General features: G+C 37.5%; 1 protein-coding gene across 4 annotated transcripts in view; it reads left to right on the top strand.

Moving 5' to 3' along the window:
* GRIK1 (glutamate receptor, ionotropic, kainate 1) overlaps positions 1-12,475 on the top strand; it is a 775,818-nt gene that overhangs the window by 481,841 nt on the left and 281,502 nt on the right. For all 4 annotated transcript variants that reach the window (XM_006899417.1, XM_006899415.1, XM_006899414.1 and 1 more), the window contains exons 2-3: positions 5,848-6,015; positions 9,903-10,160. In XM_006899417.1, the coding sequence (XP_006899479.1) occupies positions 5,848-6,015; positions 9,903-10,160 (426 nt within the window). The remainder of the gene's footprint in view (positions 1-5,847; positions 6,016-9,902; positions 10,161-12,475) is intronic.

Below are 12,475 nucleotides of genomic sequence, written 5' to 3'. Positions count from 1 at the left end.
AACAACAACAACAACAACAGCCTCCCATACTGTTAGGGTATAAATTTCTATTTCGTAAAGCAATCTACATGTGACATCTTTGTCAAGACAATTGTATATATATTAAAAAATCAATTCTAGAAAATTAAAACAAATCCCCAAAACACAGCTTCTTGCTGTCAAGTCAGAACCAACTCATAGCTGGCCCTCCAGCAAGTTTTCTGACACTATAAATTGCACTGAAGGAGATCGGTCATCTTCCTCCCTTGGAGCTGCTGAAGGATTTGAACTGTCAGAGAAACCCTGCCTTTGCATACAATTCCCCATGGACTACAGCACCAGAGTTTCCACTATTTTTGTTGTAGAGTGCTGTATACTACTCCATTTTGTAAATGTATCATAGTTTGTCTAATCAGTCACTGAGATGAAGGGTCAGAGGGTTACATTCTATTATATAGAGAATAGGTATATTCTCTATACTATCTCTTGAAGAAAAACAATTCTTTGTCTCTAATAGTAGTGAAAACATTTAGAGGCTGTTAAAAACAATATGGATTGTTTGTATCTCCTTGCTATTGTAAACAATGCTGTAATACATGTGTTTTATGTATTACATTAATTATAATTACGGTTATAAAACAAAATGTATATAAATTATTGAATGAAAAACTAATATGGTTTGTAAACTTTCACTCAAATCACAATAAAAGGAACAAACCAGATAATTTTAAGTGTAGCTCATCATATATTGAATATTGTCTATCTGGAAATACTTGTACCTCACTGGCTTGTAGGTTTTTGGTATTTGCCAAAAGTTCTCTCTAAAGAGAGAGAAGAGTCTGATGGTTTATGGAACTCATGACAGCAGTCATAATACTAGTTAGTAAAGGAATGAAGGAAAATTGGTCCTCAAATGATGAAACAAAGCTCACATACACAGTGCCTAAGCACATTCTGAAAATAATTAGAGCTCACTGAAGCCCAAGTGCTTTGAGTTTATGTAAAAGCTCAACTGTCTACAAAGGGATGCAAATTCTTCTTTTTGTCCTCTTTATTCACACGTAAGGATAATACAATGTAATGCTGGGGAAATGATAGCATTTTAGGGCATTTTCACTACATTACTGCATTTATTTTAAAGAATAACTCTCTAAGGTAAGCAAGGGAGCATTATCACCCACATTTAGAGATGAAAAATGTCAGAAATAAGTTGATGAAGTGGGAAAAAAAATGACTGGGCTATCAGACTTTGATTTTAAAGTTCTGCTTTATTACAGATAAATCTTTATGACTTTGAACAGAAATAATATCTCATTAGAGGCAAGGATAATGAAACTTCATCTCATATACTTTGAGTATGTTGTCAGAAGAGGCCAGCCCTAAGGAAAAAGAAAAAAAGAAAAAAAAAAAAACAAAACACCAAACCAATAAAAGCCATCATGCTGGTAAAAATGAAAGGTCAGAGAAAGAGCAGACCCTCAACAAGGTGTGGCAGGGACTAAAAACATGGGCTCGATCACCTCAGAGATCATGAGAATGCCGCAGAACAGGGCAACGTTCATAGAGTCACTATGAGCCCTAGTCACCTGAATGGCGCCTAACAAGAACACCTTAGAAATGAAAGTGAAGGAACCCTAAAGGCAAAATGATTAAATGTTTTTCTTTCTAACTGAAGAGTTATATTTGCTGTTACATACTGTTGAGTTAGAACAGACTAGTAGCTAATTCTCCAGAGAATTTTTCAGAGGCAATAAATCACATAGAAGGAGATTGTTCTTCGTTCTTCTGTGTAGCAGCTGAAAGATTTGAAGGTCCCAAATCAGTTCAAACCCATCAACCACTCCTTAGGAGAAACATGTGGCAGTCAGCTTCTGTAAAGACTATGGCTTTGAAAATTCTGATGGGCAATTCTACTTTTCCTACAGGGTCAGTATGAGCCAGAATATAACTACTTAGCAATGAGGTTTTTTAACCATAAAAATAGCCTTTTAAAAATTGTTTTTGGTCAAACATTCTTCTAGGTCATATAGCCTTGGTCTGTCCACTTGCTGTACAGAGGCAACTTGTGGTTGCTGTGACGCCGAACACTGATGTGTCAAATGTGACAATGGTTACTCATGGTGGACAGTATTTGGTAGAGCTCCCCAATTAAAACAAGCTTGGAGGCAGAAGTGGCATCCACTTTCAAAATAGCTTGCCTCTGTAAACCCTATGAACCTAGAGAAAGGATTAAAGTTTTACAAGTGTCCTGCTCTTTCATTCTTATGGTCACTATGTGTTGCCTTTAACTCGACAGTACTTACCAACAACAACAACATATTTGGAAGGGCTTTTTCATACAAATTTTTCTTTTTGGTAGATAAAATTCCTTTTCAAAAACTAAGTAAGCAAATCAAAGTTCAACATTCAGAACTTCTGCCTCTATGTCTCTTCCTTCCAAATGATGACTTTATCTTGAATAATTGCATTCACGTCTGGATAAATGATTAACTTTTTCTCTAGATCTGTTGCAATATGAACATTTTAAGATGATAATTTTGAATAAGATACAGTCTCTCCATGTAAGGGTTCTCACTATGTGGGTGGGAACAAAGAGTGGCTAATAATTTCTATGTGGTTCTGTCACAAAGCAGTTCTCTGACCTTAAGTAAGAACTATTGCAATTGTTGAGTCAGCTTGATTGGGCAGAAAACCATCTTACCTCTAGCGCCTCTGCTGAGCAAGAGTCGCATGGTTGAGCTAAGTTTTTCCTATTGATGATTTCAGAAGAAATTTCTAGTATGGATTCTTATCTTTAAAATGTTAATCTAATCACATAATTGTTTTCAACAATGATTTCTCAGAAGACAGAAAAATGGTCTACAAATCTCTCTTGTCAAAATCAAAAGCACTATCAAAAGAAGTTAAAATAGATCAGTATAAATCTTAGCTTTTGCTATCTGACATATTGTTAAGTGCCCTCAAGTTGACTTCTATTCACAGTGACCCTATGCATAATAGAATGAAACCTTGCCCTATCTCATGCCACCCTCACAGTCAGCACTGCGCTTAAGTCCATTGTTGCAGTCACTGTGCCAACCCTTCTCATTGAGGCTATTCCTCTCTTTTGCTGGCATTCTACTTTTTCAGGTATGATGCCTGTCTCCAGGGACGGGCCCATGCTGATAACAGGCCAGTAGTATAGAGATGAAAGTTCATCGTCATTGCTTTTAAGGAAGGTGCACCCTGGTTGCACTTCTTCTGAGACTTACTTTTTCTTTTGGCAGAGTTCATGGTATGTTCACTCACCATTCTGCCAACAAAATTGTAAGGCATTGTTTTTTCTTTAAGTCTTATTTATCCATTTGCCAATACTTACATGCAAACGAAGCAATTGAAAATACTATAGCATAGCTTAAGTGCATCTGACACAGCAGTTGATTATTTAACAGCGAAAGTGAGTTTACCAAGAAACTGCAACATCAATTACAATTACATGTGTGTATACATACAAATGTTTTTATATGCTTGTTTAAATGTTTAAATATTGCTTTAAACTATAAAAGCAAGGTTATTTCTTTGAATAAGACAAAAAATGCACAATGATGCAATACTTGTAACTTTTTCAGTTTCAGATTTCTATCTCTCTATATTTTTTTTCCTTTTTTATTTTGAAAAAATAGAGAACTTAAAACATTTGAAAAGCAACCTGGTGTTAACAAGGTTGAATGCAAGAAAAGACTGCCTGGTCTTTGGTAAGGAGCAGTTCAATGTGGGAGCAGAGAAGAGCTATCTACTAGCTCTAAGTACTCAGCATTTCATAGGCATCTGTTAGTAAGTCATTATGAAAGGAAATGAGGACTATTGGTCAAAGAGCGAGAAAGTTAAGTGGAAGCCAGTTAAGAGTTCTTCTACTGAATGCTCTGTGCATATTGATAATCCTGTAACTTTCAAGAGCATCAGTATGAGCAGTTAAGTGTTTAAGTTTTTTGTCAGTCATTAATGTCTCCAGCAATGTCAGATCTGAGTCCTGTGAAGACCAATCTTCTAGTTGTCAGGTACTGTCAAGTCTGAACCAACTCATACCTGACCCTCCAGATGGTTTTCAGAGGCAGTGAACATCACAAAGAGATTGCTCATCTTCCCCTTGTGAAGCAGCTCATCGATTCGAATTCCATCATGTCTTTGAGTTGACAGTGCAACTCCTTATTGACCTCTGATATTGCTATTTGCAGTAAGATTCCGTGTTATCAAGACAAGACATCTTGCTCAGTTGATTAATATTTCTCCGGAGATAGTTTGCAAATGTACTTTGGGAGTAGAAAAAAAGAAAAAAAGAAAAAGCCTCTGTCCGCCCTTACACTTTGGAAGGCAAGGAACTTCTGGTGGTGTAGTCCACAGGGAGTTGTACTGCTACACAAAGACCTTACTCCTTTGGTGGTTCCAATTCACCAGCAGCTTCTCCGGAGAAAGCTAGGTAATCTCCTACAATGCAACTTACAGCCTACTAAAGGGTCAGTTATGAGTCAATTCCAACTCAATAGCAATGAGTAAGACTACGACCCAGATTGCAGAGTCACCATGCATAAAAGAGATGGTTTTGTTTTCAAAAACTTATGTGTCTCTGTCTTCCAGGTTGCCCCACTCACCAACCATAGGATCCCTTTAGAGTTTACATTTTTTTCTGAATGTTGTTATGTGCCATCGGGCCGTTTACGACTCATAGCCACCCTATGTACAAGAGCCCTAAACGCTGTTCTATCCTGTGTCAACCTCGCTGTCTCAAACACATTCATTCCCACCACTCCACTCACAGAATCAATCCATCACATCTAAGGTCTTCCTCTCTTGTGCCGCCCCTCCACTCTGCCAAACATGATGTCCCTCTCCAAGAACCAGTCCCTTCTTGCAACATGCCCAAAGTATGTCAGACAAAGCTTCAGAATCCTTGACTCCAAGGAGCATTCTGGCTTCACCTTCTCCAGGACAAACCTGCTTGTTCTCCTAGCAGTCCATGTATATTCAACACTCTTCTCCAGCACCACAGTTCAAAGGCATCAATTCTCTTTTTATCATCCCTATTCAAAGTACTTCATTTTAATAAGTGTGGTCCTACCAGGACACAGATGGCTGTTAAAACAAACAAACAAAACCAAAAACCACTACTAACTGAAAGGTCAGCTATTGGAACCCACCATCTGCTCTGAGGGATAAAGACATGGCAGTCTGCATTGATAAAGATTCCAACTTAAGGGAGCTCTGGTGGTCTAATGGCAAGAAGCTACACTGCAATCCCAGAGGTACAAGATTCTAATCCATCAGATGCTCTGCTGGAGAAAGAGGGCCAATCTTCTCCTGTACCAGTCAGATCTGATTTGACGGCACACACACACACACACTAATAAAATAAGTAAAAAAACCCCAAACCTTTGAAAACCATGTGGAGCAGTTCTACTCTGTGCCATAGGGTCACTATACATCAGAATTTACGTGATCGTGATGGGTTATTAGAATACAGCTCAAATTTTATTCATTTCCAGTGCAGTGTGATCCCAGTCCATTTTGAAGATCTCCTTTCACTGTCTTCGGAGTTACACTTCACATGGTACTTAATATTTAGAGCACTTTTGCTATTTGAAAAGTTTATATAATCCAGCATTGGATTTGAAATCATAAGCACATGGCTGCAGTTAAATCTATTTCTCTTCATGTGACCCGACGGAGATACTTCACTTTCAACACGGGTTTTGGGATCTGCTCTGACTTTCCCTATATTTATGATTTGAGATTTGTAGTTTGTCTAGTCAATAGTCTTTATAAATAATGATTTTGAAAATGCATGTGGATAATGTCACTAATGCTTTTCATGCATCTTTTTCACTTCTGCAGGAGGGATTTTTGAAACTGTGGAAAATGAGCCTGTTAATGTTGAAGAATTAGCTTTCAAGTTTGCAGTCACCAACATTAACAGAAACCGAACCCTGATGCCTAACACCACATTAACCTATGACATCCAGAGAATTAACCTTTTTGATAGTTTTGAAGCCTCACGGAGAGGTAACTATTTTCACACTTTTAAAAGCTTCTTTGGGTGATATTTCTACTCTACAAGTCACCTTTTCACTACTTGCCCTTTTTCAGAGTGTGCCTGTATGCGCAAATGGGTTTCAGGAAACCTCAGTCCTCAGTGTCACTGACCAGTGCGATCTGAACTCACATAATGGATGTTGCCCAGCACTGTTTTCTAGGCTTTTCTGATTAGCTTACCCTTCAGTGCCCTCCACTCTATGATTAAATGGTTCAGCTGTGAATGGAAAATGTCAAGCTTGATCTGTTTTTCTTTCCTGAAGCTGAGATACCACCATGAAATTGTACAGTGCAGTCAAATAAAACTCTGTGCAAGGTCATATCCACCTAGTATGTGGAAATGCCCCTGACGCACATAACTCACACGCTGAATTTTAACAGATTGTAAACTACTGAGCTTAAATAACATCTTCTAAACTTTTTTTAAAAATAATTTCTTTCTTCAAGATCATGGAAATGGGAAGATTAAATTTGTGAAACCATTCTCTGCATTTGTTTTGGTTTTGGGGTTTTGGGTTGTTTGGTTTTTGTTGTTTTTTTTTTTTTTTCTTTTTCTCCTGCACAAAGGTTAAGTGCCTAAAAGCTGTTCTAATTCATATGGAGGCTGCAAGGCTTCTCTTATGGGAATACGAATTGGAATTGTGGAATTTATATGTAGATCTCTCCCAGAGACTTCTAAGGACTTTGATGCAAAGCACTTATGTTGTAGTTGTAGCTTGACCACAAATAGGGGTTTTATAGAGCCTCTAGGTACAAGCATTTCTTTGTGTGGAAACAAAGGTTCTTCACACCTTAGAATAAGAGGGAGCCTAGGGGGCACAATAGCTGAGGTACTCAATTGCTAACCAAAAGGTCAGCTATCCAAATTCATGGAATGCTTTTTGGGAGAAACATAAGGCAGCCCAAAAATATTTACAGCCTTGGAAACCCCATGGGGCAGTTCTGCTGTGCCCTTTTAGGCTGCTACAAGTCAGAATCAACTCAATGGTAGAGGATTTTGAGATCTCATTACCTCACAGAGGAGTAACTTGGGAATTAAAAGCACATCAAAAACTAAATCCTGTGGACATTTTTTTATGGTGATTTCCAAGTAACTAAACATGGTTGCTTCTGTGTATAATTATCCTAATTACATTGGAGGACATGTTCACCTAATGCACCCTTCTGCAAGAATACTATTGCCCTTCCTAAACAAATGTAAAACTTCTTTTCCTAGGAGCACAGACGGAAAGTAAGCAAATATTTTTTTTCTTTATGAAATGAACTTAGTATGAAAGTATTTTGTTTTTTAAAATGAATGGAATTAGACCAATTGTATAGGTCAGAGTTGTCTATGAAAAAAAAAAACAACTCCCAAAACCCCAAAAACCCAAAAGCCCCTTGTATTTACAATATAACACTTTAACATTTCAAAGCATTTTCACATGCATTATTTCTGTGGATTAGATCTTGTACTGTCCCTCTCTCTCCTCTCTCTCTCCCCACCCTGTCTTTCCCTCATGTGGACATACATACACACATGCACATATACACACACACACAATGATACTTAAATCCACATAAGATTTTAAAGTGTTCTTATGACTTGAAAGTCTTGCCTTACTTGTAAACTAAACACCCTAAAAGCTTCTCAAAAAGCTTATAATTCACTGCCAAACAGAACTTAAAAGGATTGATTTTCTGTCAAGTAGTATTAGCATCCCAGAGCTAAATATTAGCAGGAATCGCAATCCATTGCTCATGCTTGAATAAAACAGCAGTTATATACACTTATGTTGTCATTTTTTTTTCTTGACAACCAATGAAAATACAGCCAAAATATGAATTCCTGAAGAAAAATACAATGTACTTCTAAGTACTAATGTAACAAACTATATCTACATTGTTATAGTTCGTATAGTCATTCAACATAGGATCAAGAAGTTTTTCTTGTAAATGATTGTCAACATTTACAGTCCCCTTGATACTATGGATAGCAACATATTATTATTTCATTTTTACAAAATCATATCTTTTCTATACTTAGTTTCACTAGTAGAATTGAAATATCATAAAAATTAACATAATATTGTCAGTGAAAGTAGATGCTATTTAATTCATTCAGATACTCAAATACCTCTCCACAAAGATAAATGTCTTTAAAATAGTATTTAAAAATTGTGAATTTTAAAATGTATATACTATTTTTGTCGTTGTTATGTACCGTTGATTCAGAAGTGACCAATAGCTGACCCTCCAGCAAGTTTTCAGAAGCAGTTAATCGCACTCCTGAAGAGTGAATATGGAGATATTAGTTATTCTGGTGGCTTCCAAACACACGTTTTATGGATTACAGTGCAGCTTCTTCCTGCTAGACCACCAGAGCTCCCTAAATGTGAATAAATTTATATCGAATGCCTTCTAGATATCCACACCCTATTTGGTTGGGAAAGGAAAGTATGTCAACTTTTCTGGAAAGAATTTGGGAGTTTGCTTCAAGATACTTAAAAATATCAATATCCTTTAATTATAGATGGCAATTTAAACCCCAAGAAAGTGCTTTAAGAAAGGCATCAAAGACTCCGAAAAAAAAATACAGGGTAGAGGAAATTAATAATGTTGTATTATTATTTATGTTGTTGTGTGCTGTCGAGTCAGAGCTAATCTATAGTTGACCCTCCAGTGGGTTTTCAGAAGCAATAAATTTCATGAGAAGAGATTGCCCAGCAAATTAAATGTTCAATATCATTGGAATAGTTACATAAATTATGACAGGATGAACCATTCTATGGATACTTACCATACGCTTTTGAAGACTTTATAATGTTTTTGGGGGGGGGAAAGAGTATGGTATTATATTAAATGAAGAATGTAATTTATCAAATTATTTTTATACAATATTGCTATTCTTTTATAAAGGGGAACAGATAATTTTATAATATTTTACCTTAAAATGGAATTATGAGACTTTTTTCTCTGTATACTTTAAATATGAAAAGTTTCTTCAGTGAGTGTGCATGCTCTTGTTGTTGTTGTTTTGTGTGTCATCAAATCAGAACTAACTTGGAGCTGACCCTCCAGTGAGGTTACAGAGGCAATAAATCATGAGGGAAAAGTACGTACTATAAATGTTACAAATTCATTTACATACATACCCACTTAATTTTGTTAAGATAAATGTTGGCTGAGGTTGAAAAAGGGCAGGAGTCACTGGGCTCTGGTTCATATATACTACTGTTCAGTGATCATGATTCATTTCAACAACTGTAAAATGAGTGAGTTGAACCCAATGTCTCCTAAGATCCCTTCAAGCAACTCTATTTTCATTATTTTGAAATTAATTGGGTATCAGTGCCACTTATGAACATTCATTAGCAGTATTTCAATAACCTGGAGCTGTTTTTTGAATTTTGGAAAGACAGAAGCTAACCCACTTTACAATCTTTCTCCTGAACTCTGAGAATACATTAATATCTCCATAGCCACCCTGACATATGACAAGACATAGTTCAAATGATGCTGATTTGGCAAATGGCTTGGAGTAGCTCTGAATGCTTCTGGGTAAGACTACACAAAGCAAGGGATTTAGACTCCATCTGATTAAAAGTAATGAAGCGAGACCAGTGACTCATTTTTATTTGCAGGGAGTTGGCCTTATGATGTATTGCTGATCAGTTTTACATTTATATCTATCAGTAGTTAAGCATTTCAGGAATAGTGGAAATCAGACCTCGTATATTTCATTAGCATACAGATGGGGAGAGGAATAAAAGTTTTCAATGATGACTAAAATTAATTGTTAGAGGGGGAAAAAAATAAGTGTACTGATCTCTATCTTTCTCCTTCCTCTCCACCCACTCTTTCTTCCTGGACGTCAGCGTGTGACCAGTTGGCTCTCGGTGTGGCTGCTCTCTTTGGACCTTCCCATAGCTCCTCTGTCAGTGCTGTTCAATCGATTTGCAATGCCCTCGAAGTTCCACATATCCAGACCCGCTGGAAACACCCCTCAGTGGACAATAAAGACTTGTTTTACATCAACCTCTATCCTGACTACGCAGCTATCAGCAGGGCAATCTTGGATCTGGTCCTCTACTACAACTGGAAAACAGTGACAGTGGTGTATGAAGACAGTACAGGTACGGGACTCATGCAGCACAGGATATTGCCCAGCCCGATCTTGTTTGAACAAAGAGAATCAAAGGGTTCTAAAAGCATTAAGATCATCATGTTTAGCGCTTGAAAAAGTGCTCTCCAGAATGAAGTTAATTGAGTTTCCTAAAGTAATTTCAGAATGTCATGTATAGCTAATTCAAATTTCTCATGGTTAGTTGATCCTTTCTAATTACCCTTTAATCATCAAATTTAGGAAGAAATTTTTAGAAAACATTTTATTGTGCTTTGAGTGAAGGATTACAGAGAAGCTTAGATTTCTATTCAACTATGCATATACATTTTTCTTTATGATATTTTCCAAACTCCACGCTCTTCCCACTTTTATCCTATGATTTTTTTATTCCATTATCCTTGTATTCTTTTATTTACTTCCGAGCTTTACTTTTGGAATTGGGGAGATTTTTCTTAAAGGAACTTTAACCTTTTAGATACATGTTGCAATCTAACCAAAGCATTAAGGATGCCATTTTATGCATCTAACCTTTCTAAGAGAGGGGACACAAGTCTATTCCTTACACAATAAAGAGGAAGCTTGAAAATCACCATGGGCTAAAACTCCCCTTGATCAAGTAGTAAAGATGTAGAAAGGAATTCTGGTGGCATAACCTTTAGTGCTAACCTAAATGCTGGACACCTCCTGTGATTCAAACCCACCAACATCTTCTCTGGAAAAATATAGGCAGTTTCCTCCTGATAAGATGAACTGTCTCAGAAATCCAAACAGAGGTCTTTGTAAGCCAAAAGTGACTTGACAGCTCTACAGCAGGGACTGAGTGAGTGAATGAGTAATTTTATTGAAAAGGCCTAAGAACACTGGTGATGGGCTAATAATAAAGTGTAGATTAACTGCATCTCCTTGTTTCAGGATTAAAGATGAAAACATGTCCATTTAATGCCCTGGCATCACTCAGTACATTCTCAGGCTTCTCTTAACTAATTGACCACCACATCCTCTTGGAATTTTCCCCCGTAGCATTTCTATTTTTGTATTCTCCTTGTATATTAGAATTAATTGTGATTCAGTATCCTTTTTTGCCAGTTTGAAGTCTACCAGTGACTCGCTGTTATTCACATTAACAAGATCCAAAGCCAGAAAGCCAAGCCAATTACCACTTAGTCAATCCGAACTCAGAACAACTTCCTGTGTGTGGTTGGAACTGGGCTTCCATGGTTGATCTTTCAGAAATATATCACCAGGAGTCTTTGCTGAGCTGCCTCTCAACCACCAAACTTCAGTTTAGCAGTTGAATGATTAACCATCTCTATCACCCAAAGATTTCTGAAAAAATACACACCTAGCCTTCTAGTCAACCTCCATTCACTGTCTAGCCATAAAATGCATTTTCATTATTTACCCTAACTTGACTCTCTATATTCCTGTTGCTCTCCCCTCAGTTAGGATGAACAACTCATTATTTAAATTCTCCCAGCTTTAATCCTTACTGAGGATGACTCTTCTCTTTGAATGTACACCTTACAAGGGGTGAAACCCACTCATAATCCAGGAGCTCTTTCTTTAAAGCTTATGTGAGCATAAAAAAAAAAATAAAACTTATAGACATTCCTCTAGGTCGTATAGCCCTGGTGTACAAGTTGCCGTCCCGCGGTCACTTGTGGTTGCGGTGAGGCTGAACACTGTGACACGGATGTGTCAAATGCCTTAATGGTTGGCTTCCCAATGTGGACTGAGAGTGGGGTGGAGCTCCCCAATTAAGCAAGCGTGGAAGGAGGAATGACATCCACTTCCATAATAGCTTGCCTCCGGAAACGCTATGAACTTGGAGAGAGGATGAAAGGCACCCAAGCATCGAGGACTCTCCTTCATAGGGTCGCTATGAGTCGCCTGTGACTCGACGGCACTAAACAACAACAACAATAGCTGTTAGTTGGAACCTACTCATAGCTGATGCTCCAGTGGGTATCCCAAAGCTGAAAAATCATGTTCTAGAAGATTTCCCATTTTTTTAATTTATAAGCAACTTATATGAACTTGGAGAAAAGATGAAAATTTTGTGCTCAGGACTTTGGTTCATAGAGTCGCCATGGGTCATCTGCAACTCTACAGCACTTAACACACGCACATATACATACAAGCATATCTAACACTATGCTTTCTATGTTGTTATGTGCCATCGAGTTGTTTTCGACTCATAGCGACCCTATGCACAACAGCCCTAAACTCTGCTCTATCCTGCACCAACCGCACTGCCTCTGACACACCCAACCCGATTACCCCAGTCACTGAATCAATCCATCTCATAGAGTGTCTTCCCCTCCT

Source organism: Elephantulus edwardii, unplaced genomic scaffold (assembly GCF_000299155.1).
Source record: "Elephantulus edwardii isolate Elephantulus edwardi_28Jun2011 unplaced genomic scaffold, EleEdw1.0 scaffold00256, whole genome shotgun sequence".
Taxonomy (NCBI): domain Eukaryota; kingdom Metazoa; phylum Chordata; class Mammalia; order Macroscelidea; family Macroscelididae; genus Elephantulus; species Elephantulus edwardii.
The sequence above is the reverse complement of the archived record's forward strand: the minus strand, read 5'-3'. Positions and strand labels throughout refer to the sequence as shown.